Below are 21,577 nucleotides of genomic sequence, written 5' to 3'. Positions count from 1 at the left end.
GTTCCATAGATGGTAGAGGTTTCTATTATTTGTACTAACTGTTGTAGTAGTAGTACATCCATTGTTAATACTTGTATTTGTAGTAGTAGTATTAACAGTCATGGACCTTTGTTCTGGTTTTTAGTAATTATACCTAGACCAGCTGATCTATTTTTGACAGTTCTAGTTCAATTATCTGCGCATCAACTGCATCCATGTGCCCCCCCCCCCCCCCCCCCCCCCTCTCTCTCTCTCTCTCTCTCTCTCTCTCTCTCTCTCTCTCTCTCTCTCTCTTCTCCTACTCCTTAACCCTCTATCTCTAACCCCAACTGGTTATGGCAGACGTCCATCCTCCAGGAGTCTGGGTCTGCTCCAGGTTTCTGCTGTTAAAAGAAAGTTTTTCCTTCCACTGTCACCAGTCACAAATGTTTGGTGCTGGAGGATTCTGTTGGTTTCTGTAAATTGGCTGAAAGTCTGGTTTCGACCAAGTCGATATGCAGAGTGTCATGAGTAGGGATGGGAACTGATAAGAATTGAATGATTCCGATTCCATCATTGATTTTGCTTATCGATCCGATTCCTTATCAGTTCTCTTATTGATTCTCATTGGGTGAGAAAATAAAAGAGTACAAATAGGTGCGTTTACATTAACTGTCTTTTATATTTCCATCTCTGCACAGATGATATAACATATACAATATGTATGTACAAATAATGAGAACAGATGATGCTGGGCCCGGTTTCGGGGGGGGGGGGGGGGTTGCAATGAAAGTGAAACTAAAGATGCTTTACTAGTTCCTCTATTGCCGTATTGCCTAACCGGTTTGACTCTGCCCATTTCCCATTGTTGTGCACCTCATTTCCTTTCCCCTACCTGCGGAAACTTGTATTTGAGGAGGTACGACGTTTTTTGCCCGCACCAGAACCGGAACTGGGCCCAGATGACGTCCTGGTGTTCACTGTGCCACTAGATTCACAAGCACCGCTAAGTATCATATTGAATGAATGCTGTGGAGGGATTCCACCCTGTTGAAGAAATGGAAGCTTTGCAAGTTTTACAAGGGGACCTGGTGCCATCTGTTTGGACTGTTTCTGCCTCAACGCCATGTTGGCTACGTTCTGACCAAAATAATGCAGCGTACACGTGACGTCATCGCACATGCGCATTGAAGGCGGAATCGATAAGCAGAATCGTTAAGCAGGCAGGCAAATGATTCCAAGGAATCGAGCTGCTGGGATCCGGTTCTCAAAAAGAACCGGTTCTCAATTCCCATCCCTAGTCATGAGATAACTTTTGTTATGATTTAGAGCTATACAAATAAAATTTGATTGATTGATTGATTGAAAACTCATGTATCAAATATGATACATTTGGCGTTATAGGGTTAAGAATGTGCCCTAGTAACAGTTTATTCATCAGGTCTAGACAAACCCTTGAGATGGAAAGGCAGCGTACAAAGCTTTTCTTAAAAAGTCTGCTCAGCTGTAGTTGGAGGACAGTCTAGGATATAGTGTGTAGTTATTTACTTTTTATCTTGTTGATGCAGCAATGTACACAACATAATACAGGGGTAAGAGAGTTTGTGCATTGTTTGGGATGTTGATGTGCTTGCCTTGCTGTCAACCTGTTGTTTTTAATTAATATTTGTTTAAGTTTAGCTTCAGAGGAAACAGAAACTAATATATATGCAGACTCAAACTAGAAAAGCACTCGGAGAGCGCAGACCTCCGCCAAGGCAGATCATTGGGCCCCCGTAGCCTCCCCACCTCCTCCTCCGATCACCACCAAAATTTAATCATTTGTTCCTTGTGCCAGTATCAACATTTCCTGAAATTTTCATCCAAATCCGTCCATAACTTTTTTGAGTTATCTTGCACACGGACAGACAAACAAACAGACAGACAGACAAACCAGCGCCGGCAAAAACATAACCTCCTTGGCAGAGGTAATCAAAAAAGAAGTAAAGAGTTGGGTGAATATATTTAGAAATATAGTGAACTGGCTTCCGGCTGCATGACGTACAGAATTGGGACAAAATTGGAGAAAAGATACAAATCAATGTTTTTTGTTTTTTTTTTTTGTCATAAAATTCTCAAAATGTCTCTTCTTATATTGCAGGGATATTGTCTCTTTTTCTTTCTTTTTTTCTGCTGACACAATTTTTAAATCTTTGCGTGTTTAAGAACTGGGTCAGAAAATCTGTCTGACCTTCTCAAACTTAATGAGGTTCAGTGACAGCTGTGCAGGATCAGGACAGATCCATCCAACACCAGGACTCTGTCTCAGAGCTCCAGACTTCCCCAGACAGGAGGACACATTAAACTGCCTCCTCACCGGGCTGGGCACCGAGGTGGAAGAACAAAAAATGACAGTGGAATAGAGTGCAGAGTTTGGAAAGTCACAGATACACAGGTTTAATCCACTTTACAAGACAAAATAAGATAAGATAAGGTAGGATAAGATAAGATAAGATAAGATAAGATAAGATAAGATAAGATAAGATAAGATAAGATAAGATAAGATAAGGAAAGATAACATAAGATAAAATAAAATAAGATAACATAAGATAACATAAGATAAGATGACAAGATAAGATAAGATTGTTTTATTTGCCATTTGTACACATTCAGGTACATAGAAATTATTATGCAGAGGTCTCTCAGTGTATAACTATAAAAGATTAAAAGATACAATCAAAATAAATGTGTGAGCTGAAAAAGTAATTTTTTCTTCAGTTTTTTTCTATTTTGATCTGAACATTTGAATTGAGCCCAAGCTTTTATCAAAATCTGCATGATCAATAAATTAAATGTTGGAAAATATATATAATTATATATAATTTCTGATTTTCTCTGGAAAATAAACAATGTAGAGGAAAATGTCATGATAAATGGTGATAAATGACTTAGGAAAGGTGAAAATGCAGAGGAAAATGAATTTAGAAGTGACCTAAAAAAATGTTAAAGGTCTTTAAGGTTAAACAATAGTTGAAGGAAAACTGGATTTGTGCCCATGTGTTGGTATGTTGTCCTTTTCTATAGATTACCTGTTCATTTGTTATTGTACTTCAGGGGTCATCAACCCCATTTGTCCTAAGCCAAAATGTATCCGATTACTTTCTGGCAGTGTCCAAAATTTATGTCTACAAACTATATTTTACAACCAAACTATCGTAACCTGTGCATATGGGGAAAGGTATATAAGAAAATGCAACTTGAAAATCTGATGTACCTGGTGAAAATAATCTTACAATGTTTTTCCACACATTTTTTAAAATCTTTTTTTGTAATAATGAGGGATATCATATGATTCAGTGTCTAATTATTGACAATGTTGTAGCTACAAAACAAAAAAGGACTGCCAGATGTAGACCTATGTATATCCTCCTAAGACCCAGCAATGCATTTTTGTCCTCTGTAGGGGACAAAAGTTTGACAGTTTAACTTAAAAAATGCTGTTTGTTGCAAAGGACATTCCATTATAAATAGATAAATAAAAATAACTTAAGAAATGTATCTAAAAAAAACTGTTGCAGTATGCAGTTTCTCATCAAGATTACTGTTTAATGTAAAAAAGCCAAAACTTTCACTTTCCTGGGTCTCAGGAGGATATATTCATACAAATGCATACACATTTTCAGTTTTAAGCAACCCTCACTGCCAGTTAATTATAGATTTCTGAATTAATGGCCCATGTATTAATTTCAACCACCAGTCCTGTACTAAGGATGTATTTCCCAAAACTTTGTATTATGACGGTCATTAATAGACCCATGTAAAGTGAATGTAAAAGTATTAAGTGGATTGTCGGTAGTTATCAGTATGGTGACGCTGAATATTTCCCACACAAATATTTTGATGTCCTTGGACCTTTTGGATATAAAGTCATCATATTATCAACCAAACTATCGTAATCTGTGCATATGGGGTAAAATGTAAAAGAAAATGCAACTTAAAAATCTGATGTACCTGGTGAAAATAATCTTAAAATGTTTTTCACACATTTTTTTATCTTTTGTTTTATAATAATGAGGGCTATAATATGATTCAATGTCTAATTATTGACAATGTTGCAGATGAAAAACAAGAAAGGACTGCCAGATGTAGACCTATATCTATAAAAATGCTTACAAATTTTCAGTTTTAACCTCCTAAGACCCAGTTGTGGGTTTTCTGTCCACATTTGTGGACAAGAGTTTCACAACTTTATACAAAAAAAAAAAAAAAACAAAACAAAAAAAACTGTCCACCACAAAGCACATTCTATAAAAAATTTTAAAAACTGCATCTGAAAAAACTGTTGCATCATGATGTTTCCAATATAGGCACTTATTTAATAAAAAAACATATAAAGCTTGTACTTTGCTGAGATTTCCTGGGTCTTAGGAGGTTAAGCAACCCTCGCTGCCAAGTAATTACAGATTTCTGAATGAATGGCCCATGTATTAATTTCAACCACCAGTCCTGTACTAAGGATGTATTTCCCAAAACCTTGTATTATGACGGTCATTAATGTATTAAAGTATTAAGGGGAATATTGGTAGTTATCAGTATGCTGACGGTAAATATTTCCCACACAAATATTATGATGTCTTTGAACCTTTTGGACATAAAGTCATCATATTATCAACCAAACTATTGTAATGTGTGCATATGGGGTAAAATGTAAAAGAAAATGCGACTTAAAAATCTGATGTACCTGGTGAAAATAATCTTAAAATGTTTTTCACACATTTTTTTAAATCTTTTTTTTTTTTTTTATATAATATTGAGGGATATAATATGATTCAATGTCTAATTATTGACAATGTTGTAGATAAAAAAACAAAAAAAGTACTGCCAGATGTAGACTTATATCCACACAAATGTTTACAAATTTTCCGTTTTAGCCTCCTAAGATCCAGCTGTGGGTTTTCTGTCCACATTTGTGGACAAGAGTTTCACAACTTTATCCAAAAAAACAAAAAAAAAAACAAAAAAAGCTGTCCACCACAAAGGACATTCTATAAAAAATTTTAAAAACTGCATCTGAAAAAACTGTTGCATCATGATGTTTCCAATATAGGCACTTATTTAATAAAAAAACAAAAAAAGCTTGTACTTTGCTGACATTTCCTGGGTCTTAGGAGGTTAAGCAACCCTCGCTGCCAAGTAATTATAGATTTCTGAATGAATGGCCCATGTATTAATTTCAACCACCGGTCCTGTACTAAGGATGTATTTCCCAAAACCTTGTATTATGACGGTCATTAATGTATTAAAGTATTAAGTGGATTATTGGAAGTTATCAGTATGCTGACGGTAAATATTTCCCACACAAATATTATGATGTCCTTGGACCTTTTGGATATAAAGTCATCATATTATCAACCAAACTATCGTAATCTGTGCATATGGGGTAAGATGTAAAATAAAATGCAACTTAAAAATCTGATGTACCTGGTGAAAATAATCTTAAAATGTTTTTCACACATTTTTTTAAATCTTTTTTTTTTTTTTTTATATATAATATTGAGGGATATAATATGATTCAATGTCTAATTATTGACAATGTTGTAGATAAAAAAACAAAAAAAGTACTGCCAGATGTAGACTTATATCCACACAAATGTTTACAAATTTTCAGTTTTAACCTCCTAAGACCCAGCTGTGGGTTTTCTGTCCACATTTGTTGACAAGAGTTTCACAACTTTATACAAAAAAAAAAAGAAAAGAAAACTGTCCACCACAAAGGACATTCCATAAATATTTTAAAAACTGCATCTGAAAAAACTGTTGCATCATGATGTTTCCAATATAGGCACTTATTTAATAAAAAAACAAAAAAAGCTTGTACTTTGCTGACATTTCCTGGGTTTTAGGAGGTTAAGCAACCCTCGCTGCCAAGTAATTACAGATTTCTGAATGAATGGCCCCTGTATTAATTTCAACCACCAGTCCTGTACTAAAGATGTATTTCCCAAAACCTTGTATTATGACGGTCATTAATAGACCCATGTAAAGTGAATGTAAAAGTATTAAGTGGATTGTCGGTAGTTATCAGTATGGTGACGCTGAATATTTCCCACACAAATATTTTGATGTCCTTGGACCTTTTGGATATAAAGTCATCATATTATCAACCAAACTATCGTAATCTGTGCATATGGGGTAAGATGTAAAATAAAATGCAACTTAAAAATCTGATGTACCTGGTGAAAATAATCTTAAAATGTTTTTCACACATTTTTTTAAATCTTTTTTTTTTTTTTTATAATATTGAGGGATATAATATGATTCAATGTCTAATTATTGACAATGTTGTAGATAAAAAACAAAAAAGTACTGCCAGATGTAGACTTATATCCACACAAATGTTTACAAATTTTCCGTTTTAGCCTCCTAAGATCCAGCTGTGGGTTTTCTGTCCACATTTGTGGACAAGAGTTTCACAACTTTATACAAAAAAAAAAAAAAAAAAAAAAAAAAAAAACTGTCCACCACAAAGCACATTCTATAAAAAATTTTAAAAACTGCATCTGAAAAAACTGTTGCATCATGATGTTTCCAATATAGGCACTTATTTAATAAAAAAACATATAAAGCTTGTACTTTGCTGAGATTTCCTGGGTCTTAGGAGGTTAAGCAACCCTCGCTGCCAAGTAATTACAGATTTCTGAATGAATGGCCCATGTATTAATTTCAACCACCAGTCCTGTACTAAGGATGTATTTCCCAAAACCTTGTATTATGACGGTCATTAATGTATTAAAGTATTAAGGGGAATATTGGTAGTTATCAGTATGCTGACGGTAAATATTTCCCACACAAATATTATGATGTCTTTGAACCTTTTGGACATAAAGTCATCATATTATCAACCAAACTATTGTAATGTGTGCATATGGGGTAAAATGTAAAAGAAAATGCGACTTAAAAATCTGATGTACCTGGTGAAAATAATCTTAAAATGTTTTTCACACATTGTTTAATCTTTTTTTTTTTAATAATAATGAGGGATGTAATATGATTCAATGTCTAATTATTGACAATCTTGTAGATAAAAAAACAAGAAAGGACTGCCAGATGTAGACCTATATCCATAAAAATGCTTACAAATTTTCAGTTTTTACCTCCAAAGACCCAGCTATGGGACTTTCACAACTTTATACAAAAAAAAAAAAAAAGAAAAGAAAAGAAAAGAAAAGAAAAGAAAACTGTCCACCACAAAGGACATTCCATAAAAATTTAAAAACCCGCATCTGAAAAAACTGTTGCATCATGATGTTTCCAATATAGGCACTTATTTAATAAAAACAAAAAAAGCTTGTACTTTGCTGACATTTCCTGGGTCTTAGGAGGTTAAGCAACTCTCGCTGCCAAGTAATTACAGATTTCTGAATTAATGGCCCATGTGTTAATTTCAACCACCAGTCCTGTACTAAGGATGTATTTCCCAAAACCTTGTATTATGACGGTCATTAATGTATTAAAGTATTAAGTGGATTATTGGAAGTTATCAGTATCAGTTCCCACACAAATATTGTGATGTCTTTGGACCTTTTTGATATAAAGTCATTATATTATCATCTGTATCCAGTTGTATTTGTGTAAAACTGTGTCAAAATTAATGATCCTTTCAGGTACAAAACAAACTTGAAGACGTTTCTGAAAGGTTTTCCTGAAATACTGTGGTCATGGGAACGAGACGAACACACAGACAGACTATATGACAGCGTAGCACCTCCAGTAACAGCTGTCGCCAGCATGGAGGCACACAAATATTGACTGTAAACACTTCTTCTCACAGTAATTGAGGGTATAGAGTTGAATCTACAGCTCTGCATGTACTGAGGCATGTCCTGGATGTCTCATCTATGCTGTGAGCTGCAGGAAGCTCAGAAGCAACCTGAGGACAAACACGATACACTGAAGTCCTCTAAGTCTCACATAACAAATCCTTTTAGGCTGTAGAAACTTTGCTTTGTCTGTATAAAGCACATCAGCACATGGTCTGGCTTCTTTTATCTGTGATTGTAATATGCTCTCCCATCAACTCAGAGTGGTCTTCCTTTTATGTGGTCACATCATATCCTGTAAAAACTATACCTGTATACATGTTACAAAGGTGTGATGTAGGGTTTTCAGGTTCAGATACAGAATCACATTCAGAATATTTTATTGTTCTAAGAGGAAACTGTGTGTTAAAGTTGTACCATGGAAGTATAAGAAAAAGAAGCAAGGCAGATAGATAGATAGATAGATAGATAGATAGATAGATAGATAGAGAGAGAGAGAGAGAGAGAAAGAGAGAAAGAGAGAGAAAGAGAAATAGATAGAAAGATAGAGGGAGAGAAAGAGAGAGAAAGATAGATAGATAGATAGATAGATAGATAGATAGATAGATAGATAGATAGATAGATAGATAGATAGATAGATAGATAGATAGATAGATAGATAGATAGATAGATAGATAGATAGATAGATAGATAGATAGATAGATAGATAGATAGATAATAGATAGATAGACAGACAGACAGACAGACAGATAGATAGATAGATAGATAGATAGATAGATAGATAGATAGATAGATAGAGAGATAGATAGAGAGATAGAGAGAGAAAGAGATAGATAGATAGATAGATAGATAGATAGATAGATAGATAGATAGATAGATAGATAGATAGATAGATAGATAGATAGATAGATAGATAGATAGATAGATAGATAGAAAGAGAGAGAAAGATAGATAGATAGATAGATAGATAGATAGATAGATAGATAGATAGATAGATAGATAGATAGATAGATAGATAGATAGATAGATAGATAGATAAGCACACTAATAATTACATGAATAGCATATTGTGTATAATAATATGATTAATTATACAGTCCGTCTTTTATTTGCGGGTTATATCAGGTATATTAGTGTTAAATAATCAGAATAGTACAAACAGTACTGATATCACATATATGGCAATAAGTGCAATGTCATATCACAATAAATGAAACATTGACATCTTCGTCTGAATCTTCTGTTTCTAAACTTAATACAGATTTACAGGAGGAGGAAACTATGGAACAATGAAGGAAAGCCTGTGAGTTAGCCCAAACACAGACATGTCTAAAAATGCTGCAGTTTAATTGGCTAATGAGACTTTATTTTACACCAGAAAAACTTAAATTCAACAAACAGACCCCACAGCTCTGTAATAGATGAGGGCACTTTGTTCCATTGTCTATGGTTATGTCCAAAAATCAAGGAATTTTGGGGAGAAGTTAGAGTTATGTTTCAGGAGATTTTATCAGTGAAACTAGTGTTGAACCTGTTTTTTATTTTAGGATTATACCCTGAAGAAATTCACATAAATCGCTACGAAAAAATCCTCATAAATCTGGGAATATTACAAGCAAAGAGAGTGATCGCTCTGTCATGGAAAGAAACTGGCAAACCGAGCGGAGCAAAATGACTCAGAGAATTGTCGTTTTGTTTACCACTTGAAAAAAAATCACATACACTTTAAAAGACAAATAAAATACTTTTGAAAAAGTCTGGGGCTGTTTAATTATTATTTTTTTTTTTTAAGAACAAAGATTTAACTTATCAGTTGCAGATATCTGGATATCATGATTATTCCCTGTACAGGTCCACAGTCATATGCTGTATTCTAACAATGATACTCATCATCTGGAAGGACTGTCATGGATTCAAGCATTGATTTTAACCCTTTCATTCATGAATTATGAAAAAAAAAGTATCTAGATTTTTTTTATTAGTCAAAATTAGGTTAAAGTTGAAATGCATTTTGAATTTTTTTTGTTTATTTGTTTGTTTTATTTTTAAAATATGGTTTTATTGAGAAGCTATTTAACCTCCTGAGACCTAGGAAAGTACAAGTTTGGGCTTTTCTTTTTTTTATCAAATATTTGCCTATATTGGAAACATCATGATGCAACAGTTTTTTAAGTTTTTTTTTTTTTTTTTTATAGAATATCCTTTGCGATGGAAGGTTTTTGTTTTTTTATAAAGCTGTGAAACTCCTGTCCACAAACGTGAAGTCGTAGAAGGTTAACTTTATGAGATCACGGAGCCGTCCAAATTCTAAAACTAAGATGATCCTTTTTTTCATTGTATTGCTTAAGGTCTATAGACACTGCCCCCATGTGGTTCGGAGAATATTGCCTTTATAACCCTTTGGAAAGTGAGCTTAAACTATGTGTCCATAAATGTGGACGTCATGCATGAAAGGGTTAAATGTGCCTTTTGTCTGGTTTTTTTTTTTTCGATTTTTTACATGTTACTATTTTGTATATATAGCCTGTTAAAAGCTCAATAAATATATTATTGAAAAAAAAAAAAAGAAAGAAAAAAGAAACATTGTCTTAGGCATATAAATAGTTTTTCTCTGGATGTAAGGGGATGTAAGTTGGTTTGGTCTGGACTTCAGCAAAACTCACAAAACCATCTTTTACTTTTTGAATGGAAATAAACCAAAATCATCAGAGATAATACAATCAAAAATAAATGGAATATGATTGTTCTTTGGGCATATCATTCATCCCTACTGTGGGCAGGGATGTAACAATATGAAAATTTTATATCACGGTTATTGTGACCAAAATTATCACGTTTATCATTATTATTGCGGTATTGTAGAAATTGTGCTCAAAATGTTCAAAAAGTACTAATACACACACTGAAATAATTTAATCAAGTTGCATTTTTAAAAATAAATACATAAATAAAATAATAGGCACAATGTACCTTCTGTTGCAGAAACATTCAAATATTAACCCTTAGTGGTCTGAGCCTATTTTGTCCGTTTTTCAGTCCTTTTGATTTTGCCTTTACATACTATATAAACAAATGTTTACTCTACCCATGTATGGTATGTTTTTTTTTTTTTTTTTTCAGCACAACTTCATTTATATCATCTGCCTATTATTTTTTTCATTTTAACCTACTATAAAAATACAAAAGGCCAGAAAACACAAAAAAATATATAAAATCCGATTTGAAAGATGTATATAATTTATTGTATAAATGACACAAAGATGCTTAACAAACCTTTTCAAAGACTTTTAAAGTGAATATTGGTTCCAAATATTAGGTATATAAAATCAAAATTGTAATAAATTAAAACTATACTCAAATATTTGACATAAAAGCAGATCTTTACATAGGTGTTTCCTACATAAAAGTGCAGTACTCAAACACGGTTATCATGATAATTAAAATTTAAAAGGTAATACTAACCGTCTGCAATTTTACCGCGGTTTATCGTTATACCGGTAATCATTACATCCCTAACTATGGGTGAAGAAAACAAATAAACAGAGACAATGCTTTCTTCTACTAGCCTTCTGCTGGTCAGTTATTCTTCAAGGAGATTCTGCATTTTACTGTGAGTTTCAGTTTTCGAGCACTCCCTGGATAAACTGACAGCACCTTCAAAGCCCTTGGTTTCATAACTTTACTCATAATTGTTCATCTGCCTCTACTGACACAGCTGTGGTGATGCTGGTTTTTGTAGGTTTCCTGGATACAGTGAGTCTTTTACTTCCTCAGATGATCACCGTTTTTCTTTAAACCTGTGTGTTTCAGGGGTGGTGTGCATCTCCCAGTCAGTCAAGATTCCCAGGGAGCCCAAGCCCACGGAGTTTGACAAGGTCATTCGCCGCCTCCGAGAAAACCCAAACGCAAGAGTCGTCATCATTTTCGCCAATGAGGATGATATCAGGTAAGGCGTGGAAATCGCTACCACACACACAGCTTTGATGATTAGAAAAAAACACAGTCCAGTGTGAAAGTGAAAGCACAGACGACCCGAGAACACAGCCATTTCAGTCTGCCTCTGCCAGACTTCTGTGTAATGAATTGCAAAACAAAATCAAAGTGGAGCTGGTAGGGATGCTGACCTTATCCAATGGAACATCTGTTTCTTCACCTTTGCAGGCGGCTACTCCAAGCAGCTAAAAAGGCCAACCAGACAGGTCATTTTATCTGGGTGGGCTCAGACAGCTGGGGCTCAAAGATCTCTCCAGTTCTGCACCAGGAGGAGATGGCTGAAGGAGCAGTCACCATCCTGCCTAAACGCCAGTCTATCAAAGGTACATGAGAAATAAAGCATCCACACAACAGACGGGGCATTACAACACTACTGTATAAACCAGGGGTGGTGTTTTCTTCCACATTAAGCCCAATTTGATCTCAAGTGGGCCAGACCAGTAAAATAATCACATAATAACCTAGAAATGATGACGACTTTTTGTCTTTGTTTTAGTGCAATAAAAAAACTTTTTTTTTTCATCTAATTCATTCATGGATGTGCATTTCATCAGCAGACACTCAATAATCGTCAGGTGAACAAACATGTACACACCCATGTTTGAAAAGGAGCAAGATGAAGAAAATCTTATATTTCCTGCCCCCTTCTAAATAATAATAGCCTTAATGGTTAGCTATACACAACTAGGTATAAAGTCATACTGTATAAAGTCAGACAAACCGAACAAAATACATCCAAAGATAATACAAAATGAATACAAAACCAAGTGCAAAACTATATATACAGGAAGTACAAAGCAAACAAAACATATGTATACCCAAGTATATGATATATATACCTGACACAATGATGCAAAACAATTATGATACCAGACAAAAATAAGTATAAAAATATGTCACAAGATGCAAAAACAAATACAAAATGTAGTTAAATTTAAATTTGCAAGCTATCGTTTTACAATAAAAGGTGTTAATAACCTGAAAAAACAGACATTTCATAAGAAAAATAACTGCAATTTAATTTAATTTAACTTACCATTTATGCATGTGCATTATGCACAGTGTTACGCAATCATTTGGTAACAGGTGTAATATTGTTAAAATTGCACATAATTTTCTTTCGACATTTCAGGTTGTTCATATGTTATCGTTAAGGGATAGTTTGTAAATGTAAAAATTTTCATAGTGTAATGTTTTTTTTTTTCTTAAATTAAGCCAAAAATAGTTGACCTTATTTATCAATTCTTGTGCTGTTATTTTACCTGAGATCATGTTGGTCTGAATGTGGAACCTGAACTAAAACAAGTTCAACACTCTTGACTGTTGATATCTTCAAGTGGGATTTTTAGACTTGACACATTCATCCCTTGGGCCGGACTGGAACCTATGGCGGGCCAGTTTTGGCCCACAGGCCGCATGTTTGACCCCTCCAGTAAATACTGTATAAGTGATCTTTTAATGTGAAGGGATTTGATCAGAATGAAAGTCATTTAATCATGTTTATCCCCCAGGTTTTGATCATCAAAAGAAAAGCATAACTATTTCATAAGTGATCCTGTTTGAGACATGAGAGGCTTGTGTTTACGCTGTCACTGTCTGAGTCATTGACAATGAACCTACTGATCTGTCTAGGGTTTGATCGTTACTTCATCAGCCGAACGCTGGAAAACAACAGAAGGAATATCTGGTTTGCTGAGTTCTGGGAGAACAACTTCAGCTGCAAACTCAGCCGTCATGCCGTGAAGAAGGGGTCCGGACTCAAAAAGTGCACAAGTAAGACATTCTCCTGTGGAGAAAACCTATTTAGTGTTCTCTTTGTTAAAACTTTTAACCAACTTGAAAACAATATTTGGATGCCTTGAGGGAGGCGACACATTTGGCTCATGCTGGAGGTGTTTTGACAGTATTGCCCATAGCTTGCGCAACAGCTATTCATTGAATTTTCAGAATCATAGTTCATCTCTCAGGTTATTTCATTGTGCACCACATTTCTGCTGAGTCTAGTGTGTTCATGCGCATGGCTATAACAAGAGAGTGGCTTAGCTGCATGGTTAACAGCTTTAGGCTCTGTGCCATACGTTATGCAGCTGTAGCACAATCTGTCTGGAGGGTGAAAACACTGCACAGCATATTAAGATTTATTAATAATTTTTACACAGCAATTAAGTAGTACAACATATATTTAAAAGATGAGGGTCAAAGTAGTCTTATCTGGAGTTTCCTTCCCTGTAGTCTTTGTTATCTTAATTTCCTGTTTCATGATTATAAAAGAGTCTACAAAAGTCTATTTGCACAGTTATATTTAAACATGGTGTCGAGTTACACATGGGTTCTCTGGTGATGTTGATGAGGATTCAGTGTCATTAGGGGGATATGGAATCTTTCCCCATGTGTTCAGAACTATGGTTATAGGTCTGTTATGTATAGAGTAAAAGCACACATTAAAATTGGAAACAAAGGTGAAATTACAAAGAAAAGAAAAATGTAATCTACCCCCGACTGCTGACAGCAGAGGATATAATGTGCCAACAAATAAGCTAGAAACATATTTCATTAAAAGTAACATCTCAGACATGCAACAATGAGCTTAATGAGTTAAAATATATGCAACTCGGTGGCATTTTGGAGCAAAAACTTTTATTATTTTCATTGAATCTGCTTTCTGTTTGTGTGGGCATTACTTCAATGAGGATAAAGATGGAGCAGTTGATTCAAACGAGAAGATGCAAGATTTGATTAAATCTGAAAGCATATTCACAAAAAACAAAACAAAAAAACAACAACTCCATTTTCAGATTAGTTTTAAATCTGTCTAGATTGTATTTTGAAGCATATTCTGCATGTTACATGAAAGAATCCAACACATGAATGTAAAATGAAAATCCAGTTTGATTTAATGGATTCAGATTTAATGCGGTTATCCCCAGACTCTCATATGAGAATGAATTTATGAAAATATCTCAGACTCAGATAAAGATACATAAAAAATATTACTGCATTATTTTATGTAAAATACTTTGAGATGTGATGCAGGATTGGAGGCTCTCCCACTGTCAGTGTGTTGTCCTGTCAAGCGTCTGTTGAATTATGTGTCTTAGGGCAGAAACCACACAGACTTCAGGGAATCAAAGGAACGACCTTTTCACTGAGAGGTGACAGGGCTAACCACTGAGCCACCATCCTGCCCTGAAGCCAGAGGAGTCTATGCACAATCTTCACTTTCGACAAAAACAATGCTCTGTTAACAAACGAGAACACATCTTGACAGCATATATAGTTTGTCCACAAAGGCTTTACACAGCAGTTAAACAGAGCTTTATGGCTGAGCTGAGTTTCTCAAACTATAGCAGTGTCGCTGAGGAAAGGACAAGAATAGGAACCATTTTATTTTTTCACTGCATCGCTGGTTTCAAGACGTATAAACAGCAGAGTTTATAGATATGTATGTATTACCATACGTCTTTCTGCACGTACAGCCCTGTCATATTTACATCTAAATTACACAGGTGGATTCTAAAATCAAGACTAATGGGCATCACATCTTTACCACGGCTTTCAACGATGAACAGCATCAAATAAAATAACACTTTTCTAGGTGAGAGGGAAAAAAAACATAAGTGGAAATGAATTTATTCCTGAAGACAAGATTTATCGCAGAGCTGTTGTGCTTTAGTTTTAGCTATAGTTAGCTAATAAAGTGCATCAGTAACTGTGGTGTGTTATAATCTAGTATAGTCTAGATCAGAGATACACTGTGCAGTTTCTATCTGTGGCTGGTACTGAACAACTGCAATAGAGAATTTATGGCATGTTAATCCTCAAGTGATACAAATCTGTTGCATTTGTTTAGTAGACAGTTCAACCGATCCCTCTCATCTAGATATTCCTATTTCTCGGTTTAGGTTCTAGACAATGTCTCATATCACAATGAAAAATTGAGAGTACAGTGGCAGTGGAGTGTGTCACCCGCACCTACTGTGAAAAGCAAAGACTGCCCACTGAGTAAGTTACTACTGGCAGACACAACATTATGATTCTTTTCTACGCTAAGTTTAAAGTGGTTGTGTTAACATGTTGTTTTTGTGTATGTGTGATCCTACGGTGGCCGACAAGGGCCAAACACATTGCAACGGTCCAATGCATCTCAGTTAAGAGAAAACAGCTGCAAGTACAGAAACGATGCAAATTCACCAACTCAAACACAAGTGCAAAGGAGGTACAAAAAGAGGAGTGTGGTGCAAATGAAAAAATAGGTCGCAAGAAACAAAAACAAATGCATAACCATCAAATGCTCTGCAAATAAAGAAACAATGCAAACCAAGAAGATATCTGCAAACAAAAACCTCTGCAGAACCAGTCACTACAACGGTAGTGCTCCAAACCTGTAGGGGGCAGCGTTTATAGACATCAGACTAGTGTCAAATAGAATCAAATAAAAGTCACATTACCGTGCTACAATTTGTTCCCACTGTAGTTTGAAACACTGTCAGTCAGCTGTTCTCCGTCTCTCTCTCTCTCCATCCTGTGTGTCTCTGTATTGAGCTGTTCTGCTGACAGCGCCCCCTACAGGTTTGGAGCACTTCCGTTGTAGTGACTGGTTATGCAGTGCTTTTCATTTGCAGATGTTTTTTTGGTTTGAATCGTTTTGTGCTTTGCGTTGTTTCTTTACTTGCAGAGCATTCGATGATTACGCATGTGTTTTTGTGTCTTGCGGCACACTTTTTCATTTGCACCACGTTCCTCTTTTTGTACCTCCTATAGACTTGTGTTTGAGTTTGTGAATTTGCAGCGTTTCTGTATTTGCAGCTGAGACACATTGGGCCATTGCAATGTGTTTGGCCTTTGTCAGCCACTGTATGATCTTGATGTTTGTAATGACACTCAGTGGTACGAGATGGACCCCAGTGCAGACAAGTCTAAAGTCAGAAGCATGATATTAATTTATTGACTGAGTAAAGAGGGTTGTCGGGGTTAGATACAGATGAAACACTCCAAATTTACTAAACACACTAGAGAGAACAGAAAAATGTTCTGTAAGAGTTCTGTTTATTTGTACTGTCATAAATACATAGGCTTAGGTCTTATATCTGGCCATTATGTTGGAATGTTTTAGCAAACATTTTAGCGAACATGCAAAATTAAGTATTTACACAAGGAAAAACACAAGAGAATGTCTGCATGATAAATATATATATATATACATATATATATATATATATATATATATATATATATAGATAGATAGATAGATAGATAGATAGATAGATAGATAGATAGATAGATAGATATACACTGAAAACCAGAGTGCACTCATTTTTAATTGACATACATTTTATCACCCATACACTTTATTTAGTTGTATGTAAGTATAGTGGTGCATATATAGGCTAATGCCCCTGTGATCATACTATGTTTGTTTGTTTGTTTGTTTGTTTTGATGATGCCTATGTCATCATTATTTGTATTTTAATTTTTTTCTAATTTATAGCAAACGAGTGATTTATTTATGTTTGTTGTTTTATGTCTTGTTTCTGTCACCTGCCTAGGGACTGCAGATGAAAAGTAGTTATTTTTACTAATTCTGGCATATTTACATACAGTAGGTGTATTTTTTATACAGCAATGTTCATAATATCCATAAACATTAGCTCTGTGTCTTTAAGTAAAGCATAAATCTACCCATCCAAAGTGAAAATTAGTCGACAACTATACTTACCATTTTGACTCATTGACTAATCGGTTATTCATGCATCTACAAAATACAACCTTACATTTTTGTATTTTATGATACTGTTCATATTATGGACAAATTCATAAAAAAAATGGTAATTAAAAACATGAAAATATTCACTCTTTCTACCTCACCTTCTAGGCCTAATTCTACAAAACAAAAAACGTGTGAAAGTTAAAGAGTACAATAGTTTTCCCCAACATTATTTCCCCATGGTAAATAATTAAAAACTATAAAAGAAAATGTACAAAAAAAAAATTCATACGGTTGTAAAATCCTACAGCAAGCAACCAACCAAAAAAACCAAACTCATCATCCCCACAATGTAAAAATAGAGATTTATTGTTTTTTTTTTTTTTTTTTTTAAATGTGTGCACTAGGCCTCACCATACATCAGCCAGTCGTCCTTTCACTTGTCTTGCTTCTTCAGACATTTTCGTGTTAGCTTCAATATTATCTTTACTTCTTAGGGTGGATCTTGGGTCTTACAACATTTGTTTGAGGTTAAAGTGCAATAGTCCTGCTGCCTTTTCACTGGTGGAAAAAGGCTTTGAGCTGTCTCTGTGGCAACTGTGAGAGGACCACATGGGGCACGCTGCAGAATTATCTGTCCTGAGAGGGTAGGACTGCTCAGCGTGATCAAAGTACATGGAGTGCATGAGTGACTGGGGGAAAAAAAAAAGGGGGACTTGTCTTTTATCTGTGAATGAAGGAGATGTAAAACTGATATTGATTAATGTGGAAAGGAGATGTGAGGTACAGCAGGGACCCGTCTCACAGGCTCCTTATTTTCCTGCTTATTAATGATTTAGAGGAAGCAACGGGCTAATGCAGATAAGTGAAGCATGTGATTTTTATTCCATTCAGCCATCTATTTTTTAAACTACTTATCCTGCTCAATTAGTCAATCAAGAAACAGTTTCATGAGTCACTGTTTAATCATCTTCTGGAAATACATCCCAGACGGGTTCCAACTATCTTCAAGGCACGACACGTAACACTCTGAAAACCCATGTTCTTAACGCCAGTCGGAGGTGGTTAATTGAAATACCCATGCTCATGTATGTACTTGTGGACCGTCTAATATTGACATTAGTGGATGCGAGCTTGAGTTACTTGTATGTGAGCAGTAGTAAATGTTGAATACTGTGGCTGTTGTTGTTCACAGAGTCACTGAGGCACTAGAGAATAAGGATAAAGTCGCATCCTCTGTCTCTGGAATGTGTGTCCTCTCAGTTCTCTGCATAAAAACTGGTCTTAAGGGTGTTATAGGCCGGTGGTTTTCATCTGGTCTGGCCTTAGGAAATACTTTTTCTCATGTTCATCAAGTTGTGGCCTACTTTCTGGAATTCAAACCAAATGAAAGTATTTGAAAAACACAGGCTTGTAAACACATGTTCAATGCCACTGTGAAATTATTACCTCTGCCAAAGAGGTTATGTTTTCATCGGGGTTTGTCTGTTAGCAAGATAACTTAACCCTTTCATGCACAGTGGTCACTACAGTGGACAGGTATTCTACGGCTGTTCTCTTGTATATTCATGGGTTTTGTTGTTTTAGTTCCATATCAGCCGACACAGTGGATGCTCATGCACCATCCCATACACTGAAATTCATATAGTTACTGTTACTTTGCTGTTTTTGATGAACCTGATCTGCAGTAACATGTTTGAGTGTAAATCAATTGCTTGTTTTTAATAACCCCTTTAGCCCTATTGGTCTGCCCGTGGGCCAAAAAAATTATATAAATATTCATCTACTATAAAAAATTTAATAAATTAGGACAATGATTGTTTTTTTCAACTTTTGTTCAAAGTTTAGACCCTAATGTTAATAAAAGTACATCAAAAGTGTATTTTAGTGCAACCTTTAATGTTCAAACATGATTTTTAATCTTTGTGGGGTGAAATATACGCTATTAAAAATCTCCGACACGAACAATTAATTTATGCATATCATCGTCAATCCAGCCGAAAAAAACAGGCGAGGATAAAAAATTCTAATTTCTCTTTTAGTTTGTTACAGTTTACTCAGGCATAGTAATAGATACAATATTTTAGACAATGGGAATAGATTCTGTGAGGTCTCTAAATGTCCATAGACACCAAGAACATCCATATGAACCTTATTATTGTGAAGTAATTCTTCATTTACTTTGGGTATGTCTTTTTAGCCGTTTCTCCCCTGAAAATATGGTCAGGGTTTAACAGGTTAATGCATGAACTATGTGCCAGTGTTGTTTTATTCTATTTATTGTCTTTTACTCCTATCCTGTTTCATGATTATGTACAGCACTTAAGGACAGTAGTGTCTGTTTTTAAGTGTGCCATATAAGTAAACCTTGACCATGTTATTGTAATTGTTAATAGACTAGATAGAATAGAAAAGAATTAACAGTTTTGTTTTGTTTTTTTTTAAACCAAAAAGGTTTTTTCTTTTTTAACATATTATCTCCATGAAGTGAGTAACGACTAGTATTAGTGTATGTGAAAGTGTGAGATAACATCAGATTAGCAGCATTAAAAGTGATTTTATTTAATAGATTTCCAAACAGTACATCAGTAAATGCAGGTTCCTTTGATTCAAAAATGAAACGCATGGTCTCCAGCCGAGTGGACATTTTTGCAACTCCATGAAAAGTAAAATATAAAAAAATAAAATTAAGAATAAGGTAAAGAAATAAGAACAAGAAAAATAAAATAGAAATATTTTTAAAAAGAATTTAAAAATTCAATTGTATTGTTTTTTTCATGCCTAAAGAGGAATAAAAACACCTGGGGAAAAAAAAAAAACTTATTTAAGGTGCTCATAATTCATGCATGAAAGGGTTAAAAAGTTATGCATGGATTTGGATGAAATTTTTGGGAAATGTTGACACTGGCACAAAGAACAAATGATTAAATTTTGGTGGTACATTTTTCCTCTCATCACTACATGTAATACAATTTTTTTTTTTTTTCCAAAATAAGGCCCCACAGTGCATAAGTAGGAGGGTCAGGACTTTGGCTCTCTACAACAAACTGAGTAAATACCATGAATGAACAAATGAATTTACACACAAAATATGTAATTGACTATTTTTAGCACATATTATCTTGAAAATAGTGTTTGGTTTGGATCTAAATCAGTTCTGACATATCATATACTTGGGTTTCAGTCTTTTTTTTATTGGCAGTGTTTGTAAATTAATAAAACACTCAGGATCGTATTCGCTGCATCTTACCTATAAATTTTTAATCAAATATTTCCTTCACCTTGGGAAATCCCCAGGACTGTATGTATTGATACATCTGTCAAAACAAAGCCCTAACAAAAAAAAAATATATATATATATTAAAACAATAAAAAGACACTTAAAGTATTTATTATTTAAATGTCATGCTTCACAGTCCAGTACCAATGAGTCCACGACCTACTAGTTGGTAAAACTACTTATACGTAACCCAGATGGTCTCATGTCTTGAGATGCTCTGATCCAACTAGACATAGAAAAGCAATGAGCAATGTATATTTCTTTATACTGTTTCACATTGCACCTTTTTCTTTCTTATATCTTAAGTAGAAAGTCATCTAGAGAGAATAGACCTGTGCCAAGGCTAGTAGTCCCCTCTTCATCTTATTCTACAACATCCGTGAACAATAACTGTGACCTTGGTGGTTTCTTGCTTTCGGGTGCTTCTGCTTTGTGTAACTGACTGTAACAAAGCATGAATTTATATTTGGTTTCTGGATCAAACCTCTACAATGGTAAAATATAAAAAAAAAAAAAAAAAAAAAAAGTGGTAAATGGTAAAATGTTAAAAAGAATAATCCATTCACTGTCTTTTTATGTCAGCTGTCACACTGAACCAGTAGTTAGACAATATTAGAAAATGTGGATGCATTCAATAAAACTACAAAACTAGAAAGGGATATTAGCCTTTCTTCTTGACATTAGAGTTTTGAGAGCACCTCCACTGTACAAAGCTGAAATACCCATAAAGTGGCAGTTCCCAAATTAATTTCTCTCTATATGTAACCTTTCTTAAGTGATTTATCACCATTTATTCTAATATTATTCTCTTTATTCTGATTTTTTTCAGTGTAAATCATGTAT

The 21,577-nt window shown here is 34.6% G+C and overlaps 1 protein-coding gene across 1 annotated transcript in view; it reads left to right on the top strand.

Moving 5' to 3' along the window:
* Positions 1–21,577, top strand: part of LOC115419066 (metabotropic glutamate receptor 4-like) — a 371,136-nt gene that overhangs the window by 282,743 nt on the left and 66,816 nt on the right. Inside the window, exons 4-6 of the mRNA XM_030133682.1 lie at positions 11,568–11,703; positions 11,919–12,073; positions 13,383–13,523. Of these exons, the coding sequence (XP_029989542.1) occupies positions 11,568–11,703; positions 11,919–12,073; positions 13,383–13,523 (432 nt within the window). The remainder of the gene's footprint in view (positions 1–11,567; positions 11,704–11,918; positions 12,074–13,382; positions 13,524–21,577) is intronic.

The sequence above is a fragment of the Sphaeramia orbicularis genome, chromosome 5 (genome assembly GCF_902148855.1).
Source record: "Sphaeramia orbicularis chromosome 5, fSphaOr1.1, whole genome shotgun sequence".
In the NCBI taxonomy this organism is placed as follows: domain Eukaryota; kingdom Metazoa; phylum Chordata; class Actinopteri; order Kurtiformes; family Apogonidae; genus Sphaeramia; species Sphaeramia orbicularis.
The sequence above is the reverse complement of the archived record's forward strand: the minus strand, read 5'-3'. Positions and strand labels throughout refer to the sequence as shown.